Source organism: Macrobrachium rosenbergii, chromosome 26 (assembly GCF_040412425.1).
Source record: "Macrobrachium rosenbergii isolate ZJJX-2024 chromosome 26, ASM4041242v1, whole genome shotgun sequence".
Lineage (NCBI taxonomy): Eukaryota > Metazoa > Arthropoda > Malacostraca > Decapoda > Palaemonidae > Macrobrachium > Macrobrachium rosenbergii.
In genome coordinates this window covers 8,051,337-8,073,334 of record NC_089766.1, presented here as the reverse complement: position 1 = coordinate 8,073,334, position 21,998 = coordinate 8,051,337, and the positions used below count along the sequence as shown (strand labels likewise).

At 38.0% G+C, this 21,998-nt stretch overlaps 1 protein-coding gene across 4 annotated transcripts in view; it reads left to right on the top strand.

Moving 5' to 3' along the window:
- Nucleotides 1-21,442, top strand: part of LOC136852994 (uncharacterized) — a 38,246-nt gene extending 16,804 nt beyond the window's left edge. For 2 of the 4 annotated variants that reach the window (XM_067128097.1, XM_067128096.1), the window contains 5 exons: nt 2,037-2,410; nt 9,301-9,481; nt 10,817-10,948; nt 13,256-13,523; nt 17,015-21,442. In XM_067128097.1, the coding sequence (XP_066984198.1) occupies nt 2,037-2,410; nt 9,301-9,481; nt 10,817-10,948; nt 13,256-13,498 (930 nt within the window). In that variant the 3' untranslated portion in view covers nt 13,499-13,523; nt 17,015-21,442. The remainder of the gene's footprint in view (nt 1-2,036; nt 2,411-9,300; nt 9,482-10,816; nt 10,949-13,255; nt 13,524-17,014) is intronic. The other 2 variants (XM_067128098.1, XM_067128099.1) reach the window with 1 other exon arrangement.
- The last annotated feature ends 556 nt before the right edge of the window (nt 21,443-21,998 follow it).

Sequence of the window (21,998 nt, the reverse complement as noted above, 5' to 3'; positions counted from 1 at the left end):
TTTCCCCTTTGCTAGAGGCAGCATTAGTTCTTTTTAGTTTCCCCTTTGCTATGGCAGTTTTGAAATAAAACTATCCTCTGTGTTTTGAGTTTCTTCAGTTGTTCATACTATGTAACCCTATATTCCGTTATACAGTTTACTACTCCGAGAACACTTTGCACTGCAGGCTATAGTCAGCTATCTGCATTTTATTATAGATTTTCAAAGTACCATATTAATTTTTGTGTTTTGTAAAAATAATTACCATTTACGGTGGTGTAAGGTAACCTTTTTTAAGTTTAATTTTACTAGCTACATACGATTTGTATTTTGTAGCCAAGACTGTATGTGCAGTAGTAAGATGTGGTTGATTATCTACACCTAGTTGGTTGATTGGTTTAGATTAAGCTAGTCTTATGCCAGCTTGGACCGTTGCTCTCAGTGGTAGAGTTTTGAAGGTAAAAAGAGGTTGGTACTCGGTGGTAGAGTTGTGAAGGTAAAAAGAGGTTGGTACGGATGTCTGGACATGTCTTAATCAATCAAAATGATCTACACCTAAAGTGCGAGAAATTTACTGCGCTCTTAAGTCGTAGGACTAAAACTAGGGCGGTATATGAGTATCTTTGGTCCTGTAACTTCTTTTCTTTATCTCTGAAGGCATTCTTAATAGATTCTTTTAATGGTTTTTTTTTTTTTTGTTCTATAATAGTTGCAAAGCCTTTTGTAAAGGACAGAGTAAGGTTAACTTGTATTGCACCTATCTCCACATCATTTAAAGGCAAGATGTACAAACTGTAAACTTCATTTGCTAGGGTTCAGCCTCACACTTGTGTGGAAGACTGTAATCAAAGGCCAAGGGACCTTCCCTTGAAAGAAAGAGCTCAGATGTGGATTGGCATCCCCGTCATGCCCCAGGTTTTATTCAATAGATAACCTGAGTTGACCCGTAGATTGTGTTTGAATGGCACTAAGTAGGTGGGTGCACAACATCATGCATTTTACCAGAACTGAGACAGAAGTTCCTTGTAAGTAGATTTGCTGATACTGTACTGTGTTCATAGTAATTTTAAAGGCAGTCTACAAGAAAAAAATCCTTATTACTGTGTTCATAGTAATTTTAAAGCCAGTCTACAAGAAAATAATCCTTATTCCTCTGAGAATATGAACCTTGTGTCTCCCATATGTACATTTCATAGAATAACTGGTCCAGTCCTTGAAGCTTGGTGACAAAATGCGTGGTAAATGAGTGAGGGGGTAGGGGACCCATCCACTAGCTCAGTAAGCAGTGTCACTAGAGTGCTTTCGTTATGGCTGCAGTTATTGAAGCTGATTTCCAGAGTATTTTCTTGTTTTAGTGGATAATGATTTGGGTGTGTTTGTGGTTTGTGCTTATTTTGCTTGTGATTGGAATATTGCTGGCTGAAAATTCTTCTAGAGTGAATTATCGGCAAAATTGTCCTGGATGTGATGAAGTGTGTGCTAGGTTCATGTTGCCCCTGACTCTTTATCTCATTTTATGCGTTTGTTTTGTAGAGGTCAAGAATACACACTTTTTTTAGTTGCATTGAGTTTGTATCATGGTTGCGTGTCCAGTCAAAGAAGTGCAGATCAAGGAGGAAGAAGGAAGAAGGTTCCTTTGGTGTCTTCTAAGGACAGTGCACTGCCAGTATCACTCCTTTCTTTGTTTGTGACTGCTTTGAGCCCCCTTCGCCCCTTGCTATGTCCGTGGAGGGTATGCGTAGACCGGATAGTGTTTGACTGGCACCCTGTGTGTAAAGTGCTGTTGTTGGTATACCTCCCAGAACAAAAGATGTTAAGCATCTTTGGCAGAAATACTGAGATGTGTCATTAATAAAACTTAACAAGCTTCTAGATTGCTTATGCCAAATTTTGGGTTATTTTCATGGGAGGCCAGGTACTAGGTATTTGTAATTTTACTGTGTTCTGATAACAATCTAGGTAATGCATCTTTAATGAACATTTTCCTTGGTGGATTCAGATGTCTGGAGCTTTTCCCGAAAGATTGATCTTATTTATATTTTTGTTTTAATTTTCAGATAGGAGATGAATCCAAGATCGTTACAAAGGACAGCGAACCAATAAAATTCTGCCTCCAAGGTGCAGGGGTTAACCAAATTATTACTGCCACTTTAAGATACACTGAGGAGAAATTTAAGAACAACCCAGTCCTTGCCTGCAAACTGCACCGTAAAGATGATCATGCCTTTGCTTTTATGCTCTCTGCAGCAGGAGAAGAAGTTAAGCAGGACAAGGAAAGTATACTGGAACACCCCACTGTGCATTTTCGTTTGCAAGCAGATAATTTGGACTTGAATGGGTCGTTCACTTTCTACATAACAATGCTTTGCCTGAACTCATGCCATAAGAGTGATGGCAAGAAGGTTGAGCTCGTCTTGAAAGTTCTTGATGGGTAAGTGTCTGAAACGTTTAGTTAAGGGTGTGTAACATTTTTTTTTTTTTTTTTTTTCATTACATAGGCCTTCTATTAAAGATTTAGTGAAAGACATGCATATTCTAGAAAATATTAGTATGTGAGTGCAAACCTTACCTTTACTTATGCACTACCGCTGGGACTGTGTGGGTAAGTGACTGAGAGCATTGTCTTGCTGAGTAGTTAGCCAGGAGTTGCAAAAGTTTTTTCACAGTTTAAATGTAAGCAGTGTCATGAAATGCCCACCCTGCTTGTTGATAATGTATTTTTTTTATTTGCATATAGCCAGTGGATTTCAGGAAATTATTATGTCAGGTCTTCTGGGCTGGATAAATTTTACTGTTTCTTATTATGTCGCCTTTGGTAATGAATCAGTCATTCACTTTACATGTTTACAATGCCTCTTATAAAAGAGAATAATGTTGGCATGTTAATAATTTGGTTAGAAACTGTAGATGGTAAAATGATGTTTTATATATGTAACTTCCCAAGTAATTACATAGCTATTAGTTTCTACTTTAACGGCAGCTTTAGAATGGAAGTTCGCGGTAGCGCTATTTTGGTTTGGTGCAGGTAAGTGCCCTGCCCACTTCTGGGGAAGCATAAGTACAACATAGCTGAAGAGCTCAGTTCGTTTCTGCCACTCAGTATTATTGGTATTGGTTATTTGGCAGCTTTGTTGTGAAGTTCAGGAGTATTCACCAGATGGTTTTGCTTGTTTTCGAAGTGTCTGGTGAATTATTCTTTGCTTTGGTAGCCTCTGTGCTGTATTTTCTTAGCTTAGATGAGCCTAGCCTAGCTTTTTTGGATTTTTTGGATTTTTTGACCTACTATGTCAGACTCAAGTGTGTCTAGTAACTGGTATTGTAGCAAGGGCTGCAATACTAGGTTGAATTCTTCCAAATATAATGCACCTTCAATTTGTTTTCATTGCCGAGGACAAGTTTTGTTCTCCTGACTTGATGTGAGAAGAATGTAGAGGCTGGGACGAAGTTAAATGGAGAATTTTGACTGCACATTTAGATAAGTTAGAGAAGGCTAGGCATAGAAAGGCGGCTGCTAGAGCTGAGGCTAGAGCTTCAGTGTCCTGTACCCCTAGACCTGTCCTTTCAACACCTGTGACTACTCATTTGCCTATTCCTACTTCTGTCACACTCCCTATGACTCTGTTACCTGGCTCCCTTCCCTGTGAACTTTGTGCCATTGCCAGTCTCGAAGCTTGGATAGACAAGAAATTTGATGCTTGAGTGAACACAGTCGCTCAAATAGGAACTTCGGTAAGAGTGCTTTTAGATAAAGCAAGTGGTGATCCCTACGCTAATGTTGGTGCAATTGGTAGTGCTAGTGTTGTGTTCGTGGAGGGGGTGGCTACTCATCCCACCGATGTTCTTAGGCGGAGGTCCCTGCCAGACTCCCCTGCATCTGGGAGGAGGCAGACTGTAAGTCCAAGGAGGTCAGGGAGGTTTGCCCACGGTTAGTTGCTCTCTCAACCGAGCCTGTTGCTATTTCCCAGGTTTTGGTAGCTAAGCGCTGGAAAGGTGTACAGTACCTGTGGATCACACCTTATCCTCCAGTGGTTCTGATTCCAAGCCCAAAGGATGCAGTGGGCATTTTCATGATCCCTCCAGGTCTTTGAAGAGACATGTATTGGAGGATCAGAACCCCTCAATTCCTCATAAATGCCAAAAGGACCAAGAATCTTCATGTAGCTATTAGGAAAATAGAGAGATCCCATTGGATACCAAGCTCCCAGCGGCTCGCAAGCGCCCATTAGCTCCCAAACGCCAAGTGGCTCACAGGCGTACAAAGGGATCAACTTCTCCCATAAGATCAGAGCTCCCAGTGGCTCCTAAGCATGAAGTGGGATCAGTATGCTCAGTGGCTCCTGATCTCCCAGCCACTTCTAGCTCTCGTGCAGCGTTGGATTACATGGCAGAAGATTCTTCTGATTCAGGCATTCCTAATACAGTTGGTCAACCTGTTTCGGTGCCTTCTGTTAAACAAGTTACGAAGACTGTGCATTCTTCTGTCCCTGAGTGCCCGAAGGCGTCTGTAGTACCACTGACTCAAGATTCTTCACTGCTTCCAATTCATCAGTGATTAGACAGTATCCTGGAGCTTATGAAGAAACCTTCACCTTTTCCCCAGAAACCAGAGGAAATGCAACAGGACTTGGTGCTTTCTGCTATTTCTTCAGCAGAAGAGGAACCTGAGCAGGAGCAGCCTTCATCGTCTTACGCATCCCTTTTAAATTATTTTCTGTTCTTTCCATCAGTTTTCCACCGCGGCGTCTTCTTCTCCTGGGTCTTCCTTCATGTTGTGACAGCCAGCAACCAGCAGGATCTTCTAAATTCCCGAAGATGGCTCTCTCGATTTCATCCAAGAAGGTTTTAACAGGCATTGATGCTTGCTTGACCGAGAAGAGGGAATTAGGCAAGGCTGTATTTTGTTCCCCTCTTTCACGCCTTTCTAAGAGGAAGTATGTTTTTATGCGACCAGAGAAGCGCCATCCTTGGGATTTTCTGCCTCCTCCCAAGGGGACTTCTCCGCCCTTATTGATCCGGCTTGTAGATCAGCTTTCGACTCGGCGAAGATCATGTTTTCTACTTCAGAACTTGACCGCTTAGTAAAGGACACATACAAGGTCTTCGAAATCTTCAATGTCCTGGCTGTAGGACAATTTGGCAGCAGACTGGCTCGGGCTTCTTTCCTGTGACTATAAGGCCATTAGAGATGGGGCATATGAGTTAGCTGCCCTCTTTTCTACAGGCATGCTAAAGAAAAGGGAGTTGTGGTGGTCCTCCACCACCAACAGAGTTACACCTTCTCAGAGATCTTCTCTTCTCTGTGCTCCGTTGGAAAAGAGTAGCCTTTTCCCCCGAGCTACAGTGGAACGAGTGGCTACAGAGCTTCAGAAGAAAGCGATGCGATCTGCAAGCGCAATCGGCCAAGCAACTAAAGGATTCAAGTTGTGCTCCTTCTGTATCTTTTAATCTTAGACCACTCTCTCCCCTTCAGCCAGGGCAAGGGCAATTGTATTGTTTAGCTTTGTCCAGTCATAGGAATACTCCCAGACCACAAAGCTCCCTCTGAAGTAGGGGTAATTCCTGACGTTACCGGTTGTGTCCCTATGGGTCGAGATGAGCAACAACCAAGAGGCAGTATCTTCCTGCTCTTGCTGTCTCCCCAGGTAAGGTTACAACAAGCATTACCACAATGCTAGCTTTTTTTTTTATCTATTTCAAATGCATTTCCAATTATAAATTTTTTTTGAGCAGTACATATCCATGCTTCCCATCTCCTGTCAATGAGGGTTTCAGCTATGTAATTACTTGACAAGTTACATATATAAAAATGACATTTTTATAATAAAATAAGGTTTTATATACTCTTACCAAGTAGTTACATGATCGGAGCCCATCCCACCTCCGCACACATGGGCTTAGAGCATAAACGAACTGAGCTCTTCAGCTATGTTGTACCTATATGTATTTCCCTGGGCAGGGCACTTATTTGCACCAAAACAAAAGAGCACCACTGCGAATTTCAATTTTAAAGCTGCAGTTAAAGTAGAAACTAATAGCTATGTAATTACTTGGTAAGTATATAAAACCTTATTTTATTATAAAAATGTCATTTTTATAATTGCGCTAAATATGTGCATGTTTTTTATTTAGTCAAAACTTAGTATGTTGCTAGGTGTGTTTATAATTCTTCATCTTTTTAACTTGTCTGCTTTGCTCTCTCTAATTCTCACTTTATTTCTGATATGTTTGAATCATGCTGTTATGTACATGAACAAAAAATATTGAAACATTTTTACACACCCAAACTTTGTGATGGTTCTTGTACTGTACATGGCAGTTCACTCATCATGCATTTTGTGTCTGTTACCTAGCAAAATCTGTTTTTTGAGGCCCAATTAGTGGAAAACCATTGTAATATAGGTTGTATCCCTAGTCTGATTTTTCACTTTGCATGACTTCAGATTGTATTGAAGGTATAGACAGCTGTGTATGATAATCCAGTTGAGAACCAAACTTTAATCCAAATTAGGTAAAAGCTCTGGTACCTGAGACTAATTTTCTGCAACAAAGCAGGTGCGGAAAACTACGATGTACAGTTAGGAGAATACTTCTATGCTTGACTTGTGTTGCTAGGCTCCCTGAAAGCCCTTGCATATGAATACATACCTTTAACTTTTAAAGCAGTAAAAACAGAAACAAAAAAACTGTGTGTGGACTATAATAAGAGGTTTCATGGCCTAAGCTATTCTAGTTAGTGTAGGCTATACAGTATATGTGCTTTCCCTTGATGCTGGGAGGGATAACATCACTTGAATTTTTTCTACAAATATTAAGTAAGGGTAATTTTTTAAAACAACCCTACAACTTACATTGCCATTATATTTTCCAATGAAGTATATCATGGCCAAACCCTGGATAGACCTCAGGTACAAACCCAGCTCTTTTTTTTATCTTTTTATTGTATGGGTTTTGCTGACTGGAAACTGGGCCAGGGAGGAGAGCAATTTAGAGTAAGTTTTAGACTTGCATTAAAAAGATAGATTTGTTATATACTTTGGGAAAAACTAATTCTGTTTAATAACCAACCCACAACTTACAGTATGTTTGTTATATAATTTAAGAAAAACTAAATTGTTTAACAACAAACCTGAACTTTCAGTGCCAGATCTCAATTTAGGTGGGAAGGAATCAAGCTGACAAATCAACAGACAGCTAAAATGAGACACATGGACCTGACTGGCACAAAAGATTAAGAGCTGCAAACCAAAACCCGTACAATATACCTTTGTATGATCAAAGGGGACCATGTTCAAGGTTTCAAGTTGAATAGGCGCACTTCAGAATCGGCTGCTTAGCATCGATGTTGAAAAGTTGTCAATAGTAAATTTTGATGGTATTTTTTCCCAGCCGAAATTACTGTCGTTTGTTTAAACAAGCAACATATTGTACTGACTTAATACAAATCATGTGATGAACTTTTATTTAATACTTCATATTCATGTTGCTGCAAGCCACAATTAACTATTGAAAACTGTCACAATTTTTTTTAGGGTTTTCTAGTTTCTTTCGTTTAGAGTTCGTCAGGTCCCCTAAAGTAATGCTCCCCTATGCTTGACAAGACATCCAATAAGTGGAGAGGTTTTTAGGAATGCATATGAGAGAGAGAGAGAGAGAGAGAGAGAGAGAGAGAGAGAGAGAGAGAGAGAGAGAGAGAGAGAGAGAGAGAGAGAGAGAGAGAGAGAGAGAGAGGTGCCTAGCATTCTCCTTTACAGAAGAGACCAGTTGCTCCATTGGTAAGACTGGCCCCAGTGAATAAATATTGAGCTGTTTATGTGTCAAGGACTGGAATTAACACCCCAAAAAAGTCATTTGGCATCTCTTTAAGATTCTGCATTAACCAACATGCTGAGAGCAACAACTAAGGCTGTCTGAACTGCGAATAATCTCTTGCACAAGGTTTTTAGTGTAACACAGTACTAGAGTTTGTGATTGGTTCTCATTCTTTACTTTCTTTTTGTGAAGGAATAACATGCATCTCAGAAAACTGCTAATAATGGGGGACTTTGTTATTTACCATGCCTCAACCTATTTGTAAGGTTTTGCCAGCATGAGCTCATAGCTCTTTCATGTCTTTCCTCAAGAAGGATCTCCACCTCCTGTCTTTGTCTTGTAGAGGTCATCATCAGTGTACACCTTAGCTGACTTGTGAGATTTGCCACACTTTTATGTATGGATCAGTGAAACCTGTTTCCATACAGAAGATCAGACAAGTATTGTGTGCTCAGGCCTTTTGCTGGTGTCTCATCAGACTCTAGTCTTTGGCATTATCCCCTTTGCTAGTGCCTTCAGTCAGTTCCTCATTGGGCGAGTCGGTAGAGTTGTGGGCTAGCACTCGCTAGGCCCGAGTTCGAGTCTCCGGCCGGCTAATGAAGAGCTAGAGGAATTTATTTCTGGTAATAGAAATTCATTTCTCGCTATAATGTGGTTCGGATTCCACAATAAGCTGTAGGTCCTGTTGCTTAGTAACCAGTTGGCTCTTAGCCACGTACAATAAGTCTAATCCTTCGCGCCAGCCCTAGGAGAGCTGTTAATCAGCTCAGTGGTCTGGTTAAACTAAGATATACTTAGTGCCTTCAATCAAAGAGCTAATCTCCTGATGATGCCTCCGTTTTAATTATGCCTTCTCGTCCTGTGAAGTTGCAAGCCTGTGCCGCAGAGGAGAAGTACAAGAGATCAGGAGACTCCTTTGCCTCAGTTGCTATCACTTCTGCTGAGGAGAAATCCCCTAGTACGGCTCCTGTCCCTGATGTTCACTCTGCTTGCCCTGCCTTGCCAGGGAGAGAGATTCTGTCTCCATCAGCTAGCTCTGTGGTTGCCCCTATTCTTTCTACCAGTATGCCAGCTGCTTGCCTACTTCCTTGACCTATGCTTTCTGCTACTTGAAATCGTGTCTTTGTAATGCAAGGTACTCTTAACAGATCAGCTATGGCTGCTCAATGACTGTTGGGTAGATACCTACTAGACTTCTGGTCTTTTTTTTTTTTTTTTTTTCCCCAACTCATCCCCCCTGCGCCTCCTCTTCCACTTGCTAGGAATGTGCTGGGGACATTGCTGTACTGTGAGGTACTATTTCCTCTTTGCCCTCAGTTGGGGCACAGATGCATCAGTTAGTGAGTGAAGTCTCTGAATTAAGTAATGCATGTGTAGAATGTAATTAGGATTGAAGTTTATAAAACATTTAATGTTGATGTTTTCTAACTTGTTAATCATACTTTTGTGATACATGTTAGATGCAGAAATGAAATTGGAGTAATTGGTCTTCAGGCATTTTTTTGGTTATAGTTTCAGTAATGAGGAACAACTGATCAAGGAGAATAAATTCCACATGCGCGTGTGCAGGAATGTCAAACGTGACTTCAGAGAAGCATTTCCAGAGGGTGCGTGTCCCGCACCGAAAGTATCAAAACCTGACAGCTTCATCAGGAAAAGGGAAACCCAGGATCACCCTATTATTGCAGAAGAAGTAAGTGTATTGTAGTACCTTCTACTGTATGTTATTTGATGTATATCATTAATATATCTGAATCTCACTTTACACCAACACACACACACACACACTCTTGGGCACAGTTTTTCTCTTAAGCAGTTTGCAATGAATGCCAGTGTACACATGACATCTGCTACTTTAGGATAACACATCTCCATGTTTTCCTATAACACCTTTTACCTTCATTGGTAAAACTTTGAAGGAAATACAAGAATCACTTATGTTGCTCTAGTTATGTAACACTGATAGCTGTTTCAGCCATTAACGTAGGGCTTTTTTTCAGGCCTATGCTTAAGCTAATGACCGAAACAGCTGTCACTATTATTAGATATAAAAATTTTGCATTTGACAAATTTTAAATAATGCTGTCATGGGTTTTATTTGTCCAGTTTATACAGTTATGATTAACGCTTTTGGATAAAACATTCCCCCAAGTTACACAAGTGTATTATGAATAAAAGAAAAGTAGCTAAAACAAATAGTGTCAGTGTGACAGGCATGTGCTTGTAATCTCTTAGGCTGTAGCATATGTTATTGATATGTATTAAATAAAGTAACTTGTCATGGAAATGAATAAAAACACTAAAACACACCAGCAGTTTAGTCCAGAAAATTAGAAATAAATAAGTACAGTACATCAAAAAGTTGAACAAACCTCAAAAGCTTATTAAGATGGTTTTGTTTACTCCCTGTCAGCTCGAGTAGTCGTTGTTTCTTGTTATGGAAAGTGTTTAAAACTTTATACTTCAATGCTTTGTAACTTTGTTGATGTGCATATCATTATTATTGCAAGATGTGTTGAGCGAGAAACAGTTTTACATTACACTTTCATTGCAGTGATAATTACTGTACTGTACTCAGATTTTTTGTTACAATAGTTTTTGTGTGATTATTGTCACACAATTTGTTCAGTGGAGAGTAGAAAGCTCAAGCAATTGCCTCCTCCATAAATGACTGTTCATAAGTCAGAACAGAGGTTTGTACAGTAACTCATATATGGTATATAATACTTTTAAATATTATACACATTTTTCCCTCTAAGATTGTCTTCTTTTTTATAAACTATACTTGCTCAATACACACCTCTGGTAGACAGGAATAAGAACATTTGAATGTTGAGTACAGTATGGGGTTTTCAGAATGAGGTCTTACCTGTAAGTAACCTCACCTCTCTATTTAAAGCAGTTGAGTGTAAAGACTTTAGTAAAAATATGAAGTTTGGGCGGTGGGATATAAGATATGGCTGATTGTTTTCAATTATTTTACAAAGAAATCAATTTTGATCATGGCTGATGAACTTTTATTTTTCAGGCCCAGCCTGCAAGCCCAAAAGTGAATGTGGTCAGGATGAGTCCACCAGACCAAAACCCCCCAGAGAGGAAAGTTCTCGTTCGGAAGAAGAGCTCCCAACCCACACCTCCTCAAGGAAACAAGTTTTACTTGGTATGTTTTATGATTTTTTTAATTCGCTCATCTAGACGTGCAATTCCAGTAGCAGAGTGGAGTGTTTCTGTGTCATGTAATGCACCTGAAAACCTGAGATTAATATGCAGACTCAGGTTATTCCCGTCTTATCAGTCTTTTGTGCTCCCATTTTTCAAAGTGACATCACCCAAGAAAACGACTGTATTGACGTCTTGGTTGTCGTTTGTAACAGAGTAGACAGAGAATCTCCTCTGTTATTTAAAGATTCTCGTTTGAAATATGTATTGGTTTTTGTGTATTCTTTTGAAGGACACCCGTCCAGGGCACTAGCACTGTTAAAAATGGATTGTTGTAATTTTTTTTTTTTTTTTTTTTTTTTTTTTTTTTGCAAAAAATATTATCACAGGTTAGTGATGCTTATACAAAACTTGTATTTTACTAATGCTGCAAAGTACTGCCTTGTATGGTGCAGTGTTAATTGAAAGAAGAATCATTCAGATAAAAGAAAAGGACATAATTGTAGCCATACTACCGTACTTATATACAGTGCAGTACAGAATTGATCAAATTATGCCAAATGAATTGGATAAAACCCTTTCCACTTAACTAGAGTTTCTTGTGTTGTCTTCCAGCAAATGTACGTAATACACGTACTGTAAACCATTACGGTAAACCCCCCTTGTTCGCGTTCTCACGATTCATGGACTCGCCTATTCGCGGAGTTCTTTATGGAACATATATACACATTATTCACGGAAAATTCGCCCATTCACGGTATTTTTCACTGAGAAATATTCACTAATTACTGTATTTTCATATAATTTTCATGACTAAATGCACGTTTTGAGATAAAACTATTAAAATACTCGGATATAAGCATTTTTAGAGGCTTTTTTTTGTTTCAACTATCAAAATAGGCAGTTCTAAGTGTTTTTAGAGGGGTTTTAAGTATTCGCAGATTTTTGCTATTCGCGGAGGGGCTGTGGTACGCATCCCCTGTGAATACAGGGTGTTTACTATACTGAACAACGTGCATATACATCTGATACAAATATCATCATCTTCATCGCTAAGGAAGTAGCTATTTGTCGGAAGACAGAAATAGAAAATTACTTTACAGAAATACAATATTACATTAAAGAATCAAATGAAAAAGAAGTTGCTCAAGTTTTTACAGGACTTACTCTACGACATAACCGTGTCTTTGGATTTTGATGAACATCCTTCCTGTCTCGGCTAGGGACCCGTGCACTTTCCAGCCAAGTTACTCACACCGAGAACTGGTACAATTTTGACCAGTTGTTTGTTCCAGGATTTGTTACTAAAGTGCAGTATGCACCTTCACATGTTCATTGTGCTCTTGCTTTTGTTATCCCCTCATTGCCTTTGCTGGTGGGAAACAATGAATCATTTCCCCTGTGGCCCATGAGAGTTGTAAGGACTTATGTGTGGAGGATCAAGCCTTTGTTTGGGAGTGTTAGGTGGTTTTCTAGCCACTGGCATATGCTAGTAATAAGTATGTAAAACTATTCTCTGCTGGCTTAGACAAGCCATTTTATCATGCCATTTTAGTATGGTACTGATGGAGAATATGTACTGGCATATGGTTGAATGGTATGTTATTTTCTTTTCATGTCAAATTGTTATGCTTTATGACCTGTATAGATCATGGTTTTACTGACAGGGGTATCGATCTGTTTTATGACACCTTGTTAGCCCTGGAACTTTTGGACCACTAGACTCTAAATTTCAGAGTAGAAATACCTATAGTTGGAGAAGATGCATCAAGGTAACTGGCCCTCATCTTATGATAACTGCGCTTGTTTCGTAAGATAATGGTGTGGATGAAGAATAAGAAGACTTTATTCTGCTGTAGTATTAACTCCAAAGATCCTTACTGGACGTTATAAGACTGGCAAGAGTCCTCCTACCTAATAAGCTACTCAGGTTATTGCAAAGTGATGGATTTTTTTGGTAAACATACTTTTGAAACTTAATTAGTTTTTTTATACAAATCAGTCACTAAATAAATATTTTGAGCCTTCTTCCTGACCCTTCATGCTCTTGGGAAGTAGTCAGGCAACACTTGGAATAGTTTTACCCTCATGGAGCAGGGTGCTTCGGAGCCTGAACTTGAAGGTGACTTGGTGGAAACTCGTCTGTTTTTTTGGAGTGTCTGGAAAATGACTGGTATATACAAACAGTAAATTCTAGTTTAAACATTGTTTTTATTTACAGGGTTCAGATCAAGGAGAAAATAATTCACTCCATGAACCATCTTGTGTCAAGTTCTCAGTTTGATTATGAAAACTGTCTTCTTTTCAGGAGCACAAAACACCATGTAAGGAAAACATAACAAAAACTGATAAACTGGTTCAGCTTTTGGAAGAGAAGCTTACAAATGTCTGCGCTGCTGATGAATTCGACACTGTTGGGAAAAATGTTGCCAATAAGCTAAGAATTCTGCCACAAGAAAGACGGATTGTAGCTGAAAAGCTCATAAATGATGTATTATATGAGGCTCACATAGGCAGTTTGAATTGCAGAAGTCGGTTATTTACGGCCTAAAAAATCCATCATTTTGCAATTGAAGGTGCGCTGGATTTTCATTTATATTTATCTAAATCCCCTTACACCAACTGTAATGGGTCTATGGCATTCAGTTTAATTTTTGGTGTTGTATTTCTTTACTGTAATAAAAATTTACTGTCCTTAAAGTGGCTTTGATTCATTAAAAATTCAAGCAGGAGTTGGAAAAAATATTTGCTAAAAATTAACATCAGTATTGAAACCCAATTTCATTTGTCTTAGTACCGTGTAGGTTTCATAATAAAAATTACAGATTTTAAGTTCACCTTCATAAAATCCTTTTAAAGCTGATGCCATACTGCATTACTGTACATGACTCTGGAATAATTATCATGCGTGTAACTTGCTTCTTAATGTGTGGCATCTCCTAATATAGCAAAGGTCATTTTACCAAACAGTGGGTTAGTGCTTTGCTTACTATACCAGATTAATATAGAAGAATTTGTTTCTTCGTAATAAGCATTTTTCCGCCCAGACTCTGGGCTTGTGTGTTCAGTTAAGCTTTAACACGTGCAGCATTATAAGCAACTTGAGACATTGTCATCCTTCACCAGTAACCCGAAAAATAACGTTTGCTGCACTTACTCGATCCTGACCTTAAGGTCAGGTAGGCCAGGTTGTCACCCAAAGCTTGTCCATAACTTTGTACCTACAGTAGAAAAAGATGAGGGCTTTATATTTAGTATCCATTACGGCCTACCCCACCGCCAAATCAAAGTCCTTCAAAAGAAGGCATCGTGCTTACCCTATAGAAAAATGGGAAAAAAAGCACGTTAAAACAAAGAAGAAGACTCTGCTAGGTAACCTATTGTGCAAAGGAAAAGTCAAGGTTATACATACAGGTCATAGGTCAAATCAGAATTTGATCTTAACTGAAAATTCTAAACTTAGGAGATAGGAACTCCTGATTTTGCATGCATAATTCACTATTATGTCAACATGCAGAAAGATGCCAAGGTCTTAACCATGGCCAAAACTTGTGAACTGCTGGAGATGAAGAGTTGTATACATCATGCATACTCCTCTAGTGATTCCAGTGTGCTGAGTGAGTCATGGACACGCTTAAATGGTCAGAGGTCAGATAAGAATTTAACACAGTTCATAACATATCAGACATGTTAGTTAGATAGAGGTTCATACTGTAGATGGTATACATAATCCAGTAATGCTGCCAGTGCATAGTGTAAGGTCAAAGACTTACTGAGAGAGATCAAAGGTCAATGAAAATTTAAACTTTCAAGATGCACGAGACAAACTTATTATTAGGCCAAATGAAACTGATGTATGTTTTGGTGATTTTACAAGTAGTATATTGGCCCCTAGCTGCAACCATGTCATTCCATTTATTGTACCTCCATTCATATTCTCTCCGTCTTGCGTTCCACCCTCTCCTAACAATTGTTCCGTAGTGAAACCTTTTTATTCTCAGTTTCGTTTTTGGTGCTGAATGACCTCTCAGGTTCCAGCGCTTGGCCTTTGGCCTAAATTTTATATCCCATTGCATTCCATTCTTGACTACCAAAAAGGGATTAGATTTTAGGACGGATAGGAATGTAACTTTTTGGGACAAGGGCCATTTTGATAAGTGATGTGCTGTTACCTTCGTGAGCGAGCTTCCCCTGAATTGGTTGCCCATGTGCGAAAACGATAAACAAACAAAAAGAAAAAAGGAAGAAATTTTTGGTGCAGAATAGATGAAAATAAAGAATGAGTAAGTTGAGCAGATAAAAAGGAAATTAGGAAGTATATAAACAGGAACTTTTAAAATTCTGGGCATCACCACCCATGACACTTCCAGAGAGACTGTACTAAAGCTTTGCAGTAAAGGGAATGAAAGATCAGAGGTGCTGGTTTTTTTGGCACCTGAACGGGATAAGGCCATTGACGCTTCATGAAATTATTAATGTAACTCCGGAGGCAGAGCCACGAGGGGCAATAGCCAAAGATCTGCATTGAAGTAAGGCTTATCTGTGGTATTACTGCTGACTAAACTATGCTGCTTCCAAGTTCAGTTTCTGCCCAGAATTTGTGACAGATTTTCATTGTTATGTGACCTTTACTATCCTTGTGAACTGTGGATATTTTGCATTTTTTAAAACTATTTTTTTTATTTTCGTAGCTTGTTTGCTGCATAGGTCTACCTGCTGAGTCATCAGGGGTCATTGCCTTGCTTTTGTAAGTCTCATGGATGAAGAGAGGACCTTGGGGCTCTCATACTTAGTTTTGTTTCGGTTGTAGGACATTGTTTGTAGGTGCAGGGCAGTTTATTAGCTACAATGAACCTTGAAATCTTGATGGAAATTATTGTGGTGAAAGAAATTACTGTCTTGAGCAATTTTATCTTGTGATTCTGCAACAAACGTCAAGATGGAAGAACTGATAGAACAAAAAATCCAAAGCATGCATAGTTATTACCAGCAACTGTATTGGTGTAGGAAGCTTTTCAAACAATAACGACTCATAGCATTGTGGAAGTTTTTAGATGATGATAATTTTCATGTAAAGTTAGTATACTGTATTGTTCTGTCCATAATTAATGGATGTAGTGCAATATCCCATTCCCCCCTCTCATTTGTTGCAGGTTATTAATGTGCAATGAGGATACAGAATTGTCACAAGAATCAAAATGGTGTGTGGAACATAGAACCTAAAATATTAAGGTTTCTTATTACAGTATTCCAAGGTTTTTTTTTTTTTTTACTGTACCTGTACAGAGCTGGTGTTTGGTTTCCTATCATGCAACTTTTTTGCCTGAAAATGGCAGTTGCCTCAAAGTGTCTCCCAGTACACATTTTCATTCTTCCCCAGTATATTTCATGTCTCAGCATTCCAGTTATAATAAATGCTGTTACATTTCTCTTTTTAATGAGGATTGTGGCAAAGTATACCTAGGTAATTTCTGATGTGGTTCAGACCCTCACCAGTCGCTGCTTGCATTCGTTGTTTGTTAGCTGTAGGGTAGCATCTCGTGATAAAAAGTGGAACAAGAAATAATAGGCATGTTTGTAATTCACTTCTGTCGTAAGAGTTCTATGCTCCTCTAAATAGTCTGATAATATTTCAAGTGACGTTTATCCCGGTTTCCCTGTGGGGGGATGATGCCATTAATGCATCTATGTGGTGCACTGTAGGCTTCACTGAAGGGCGTTTGCAGCCTCTCTTTTGCCCGTGGTTGCACCCACCTTTTAGATTTTTACTTTACCTCCACTCTACTTTCTTTCTTCAATCTTCCTCTCCAACCATTCCGACTTCTCTTTGCTGTCTCAAGCACTGAATGGCTGAAACTGCCGCAGTGCTTGGCTTGACAACCTAAAATTCATGAAACTCACCGAAGGGTTATGTCAGTATTGAATAATCTACTTTACCTCTTTTACAGATGAAAGTCCATGCAAAATATTAACTGTTTCCCATATAAAAAATGTATCATTTAAGAATACAGTACAGTAAGAATCTAACAGCAGGTCACATTATGATAATTTTTCCTCTGTCTCCTAGGTACAGTTGCCCACTACTGAAATAGAGAAGGTTGTTCTGCAGATGATCAAGCTGTTTGGTGGAACAATCCTCAACTTGGAGACAATTTATCCTCTCGAGGAGAGCAGCGACGACCCCGACGTGGATGCGTCCCCTTAGTGATTGATTGACAGGGGATTTGCTAATAGCAGTGACATTGCCTGTGCAGAAAATTTTGCTTGTATGATAAGTACTTTAAGCTTTAATTCTTTGTTTTCTGTATATTAGATTTTACTAGTTCTATTTGATCTTGAAAAAAAAATGAGTGTCTTTTATTTAAATTAAGGAATGGCAGAGAGAAAAATTGGAGCTCTTTACACTGTTTTTTTTTTTAATTCTTATATAGAATCCAGGCATTTACACAAATGTTTTAAGATGGTTTGAAATTTTGCACTTCCTACCTACCAGTGCAGTTTTACTGTTAGTTTAAAAAATATTTCATGTATATAAAGGTGAAAATGTTATATTTGATATAATTGCCAAAAAATTTTTATTAAGCAGATTACAACCTTTTTGCCAATTAGGCTTTAGGAAATAAGACTGTTTTAATTGAAGTTGAAATTAAGCAAAGAATGTTTATTTAGTCTAGGACAAATTAGTCATTTGTTTCTTATAGTTAGTATAAGTGAAATAAAGAAAGAGTCATAAATTCTGTGATGTTTCTGAGAGAAGATTGAAGTTGGCTGTGAATCATGTGATTTGGATAAAAATTGTTTGTATGATGTTCAGAAAATAAGACTCCCCCTTAAAAATATGTTGTTATTTTAGCCAGGTCATTTGACTGTCTAAACAAAGTTTAGAAAATGTGGCTGTGAGCTAAAATGAAGGAAGTTTAATGTCACTGCTAGTTAGCTGTACAGCAATGAGAATAATTTTGTGCCTCTGAAAATGGCTGTATTCATTATTACAGTCACCAACTCTCACTGAAAAATGTAGATTTTAGGTTTTGGTTGTCACTATAATTGACTGAAGTGCTCAAGATTTTGTGCCTTGAAAAGGCAAAGTCACTTTTGGTTTCATGATTGCACACAGTGATGACCAATTTACTCATAATTCTGAATGCTGTTGGTAAGTGTATACCTGTACTGTTTGCGCGATTAGGATGTAGTGCCTATGCAACTGCATGAATAAAATCACTTGAGGGTCCAGCATTGCAAAACTCCTTGAGGAAACTGTTGGAATGTTTACGCTGCACATCTGTGGTTAAAATGCTGGAAGAACTTTTTTAAGACTTTCATCAGTGAAGTTGAAGTACAATTGAAGTACAAATGAGGTTGTACAAGGGTTTTACTTGTCTTTTTTTACTAAATGCTGGAAGTGTCTGGTTAATAGTGTACCTTTTCAACACAGTAATTTAAAGTAATGTCTTTTGGCATCATGACATTCCAGGGTTAGTGGATTAAAAATCTTTTGCTAGTTGCACTTTGTTCAAAACCATGAAAACAGTTTCAGTAAAGTTTTCTTGGTAAATTACCATAACAAAATTTATAATGTAATATTGTATGTTACATTACAGTGTCTACTTATCTGTTTAATTTTTTTAGAATATTTTAAAGAATATTGTCTTTTAGTTTACATTTTAGTGCATTCAACAGAGTTTTGCCAGGTAGAACTCTTCAGTATTATTTTTTTCGTTTTATGATTCTGCTCAAGTTTTTTGCCCCTGCTGAGGATTACAGCACATGATTATCAGTATCAGCCAGGTCAGTGATAGTTAAGAATTTCAAACTGGTTAAACCAGCTCATGATGATGATAATCTTATTAGTAATAAAGATAGCTATTTTATTTTGTGAAAGTTAAAGTAGCTTCAGAATAAAAGTTGTTGGAATGCAGGTTCTGAAGTAGAGTTTTCATTTTTTTAGAAGTGAATGCTGAGATTCAGTCAGGTTGGAAAAATGCAGTGCATAGTTTTGTTTACTTACTTTTAAGCATACAAACATATTTTCCCAAGCACCAAAGATGTTTAGTATTAAATGTTAAACAAAACATTTGTTTTCAAGACTGTTGTCTCATAGAAATATGAAGGATTTGAATACTGAGTGTTGTGGAAGTCAAACCAACTAGAGTCATCCAAGTAAGAAGTGTCTTGTGGTTTCAGAATAGATGGCAGGAAAGATGTATTGGAAAGGAAGGTCCGTATTTTCTGTTAAATCTTTTTCATAAAAGTACAGTATACTTTCAGTCCTTGTTCAAACATCATTTTAACACTGGCATTTGTTACTTAATCTTTATTACAGACATGGCCTGAAAGTTTTGTGAATTTTTCTGGATGAGGAGCTGTGTGTATTGAGGACTATCATAATTGATTGAAAGAGATTTCTTTTAACTAGATTTTTATTTTCTTTGTTTTTTTTCCATTTTACACAAAACAGCTCACACATTATAAAGGGAAATAAGGCACTTTGATGAGGTGTTGCCGTGAGATCTCTTTATACTGTAAAGGCAGTCCCTGGGTTACAGCAGTCCCGGGCTATGGTGCATGGCTCATGGCACCATTAACCTGATTTTACGGCACTGTACAACAGTGCTGTACCTGGTTTTATGGCACTGTACCCGGTTTTATGGTGCCGTAACCCAATTTTTACGGCACTTACAGTGCCACGAGCCTCTTTTATCCCTTCATTATTTGGTGTTCAGGTTTACAACGTTTTTCAGGTTATGGCTCGCCGCCGGGAATGGAACCCCCCCCTCCGTAAACCAGGGACTGTTTGTATATACAGTATACATATATATACAGTACTGTATTGCCACATAACAGAATTTTCAGTGATATAACGTTTCATCAAGTATGACCCTCTTGAAAAGTATGGGTGATTATATCTTGAAAATGTTGAAATCATGTAGTAGTACAGGTATTCATATTTCAATGGAGGAAATATGTTATAAGTGAAGATCTCATTAATGTAAGTCATATCTTTTTCTGTGGTGTGTACACATAAATATTAACTAATACGTTACTAAAATGAATGCCGTATAAATTATAATTGCAAACAGTGCCTGAGAGTACTCTCTTCTTCATTAGTATTGAAAAAATTTAGTATTTTTATATATATGTAATAGAGAATGGAAAGAAAAACCATTGGGACTAATGTTGAGGGTTAAGGAAGAACCAGCAACAGACTTGGCGTGACCATAGGGGAGAGAGGGAAACGGAGAGATTGTTAGGTAAGCAAGTAATAAGACACAAGGCGATTAGGTATAAGACACTGCAATGGAACCTGTAGGGAATTAGTCTTGGTGACAAGGATGGAAGGGACGTAGGAAAGCCCAACAGAAAATAAACTATAAAACTATAGGTTTAAGAAGGTTATTCAGGGATAGGAAAGATTTCTTGCTTTGTTGCTAATAGAAACTTGAGAATCCCAGGGAGTATTGTTTCCTGCAAAGGTGAAATTACATAGGGAAATTATGAAATAGGAGACCTTTAGCTCTTGAAGTTAATGATGAGGTTGGAATTTGATCTTCCAGTGTCGTGTCTCATTCTAATGTCTGTACGTGGACAGAAATGACAACATTAATGAAAATGTTGATTGCACTAAAATGATAATACGGTACAGTACACATCACTTGAATGATAATACGGTACAGTACACATCGTTTGTTCCAGCCCGAGAAGAACCGTGAAAGAGTTCAGAGGTCTGGTTAAACAAATCATTTATAACTAACTACACATCATTTGGCTGGTGAAATATCTCCTCAGTATGGAATTGTTTGACTTGGCAGAGCTTGAGGAATCATTAGAGCTTTCAGCTTTTGCTGTCGAGGGAGCAGTATAAGAAAAAATATATTGAATGTGTTTTGGAGAAGTGAAGACGAAAGGTTCAAACAAGCTGTCATAATTTTTCATAAGTGTAAATGGAATTATTGATTAGATTGATAGAGGAAAGGTTATAAATGTGAAATGTGTCTACGGATTTGCTTGTCGTTGGTGCTCTTGCTTCGGTGGGGAATGCTTGTTGGAGTCGGTATGAGAATTGCACATTGTTGTAGAAGTGAATAATGACCCCTTTGGTGCCTTGAGGCAAATTAGTGTTTAAGGTTACAAGTACAATAGTTTTTTATTTTTTTTTTACAAATACTTTAAGGTTTTATTTTAGTTTTTACCTGATAATAATAAGTTCACAGTTTTGATTAGTTCTGTCCAACTTAAAACCACTAAATTGAGAAGTTTGTAAATGCCAGCTGGAGAGGGTTTTCTTTTACTGCTTATTTGATGTTCAGTTGTATGTACAGTATTATCTACTTGGTTTTGTTACCTCCCCAGTCTTTTACATATGTAATAATTACTGGTATTGAAACTTCCATGTGAAAGATGACCCTCCACTAAGTCATGGCTCACTATTCGTCACAGTTAATGTATTTGGACTTTAATACCTTGTACTGATTCACAATAAAAAAGAAGTAATTTTGTCAACCATTTTCATTTCACATGATCTAGAAAATAGGTCGAGTTCTCAACCAACCCATCACCTATAATTAGCCCTTATTTGTGGTGTTCTCGAATCCTAGACACTCCATCCAATTTCAAAAGAAAATACTCGGCCTCACTACTCTGTCCGGTCAAGTAGTAATGAGGCCCTTGTTTTCATAAACATTTTGGCTGATTAATAGCCAGAATTTCCTAACCATTTCCATTTTTTCTCTAGTCACTTAAGCATTTATTCCTCTATAACCTCATTGCATTCTTTCCATGTTCTTCAACGGTTTGGTATTTACTTGTAACCAGTAAGTTAAAGCGAGTGACAGGTGACACACTAGTCAAGAGAAATACATTAGTTAGCTCATCTCTGACTTAGTTTTCTGTGCTACTTTGCTAACATTACATGTGTAAAGTTTTCTGTGCTACTTTGCTAACATTATGTATGTAAATTTGTTTGCTGGTGATGTCATTTGGAATTATGTTCCAAATTACAACCTTTTAATGTATTTAACCTGATTTTTACCTTTGTGTTAATGAGTTGTTTA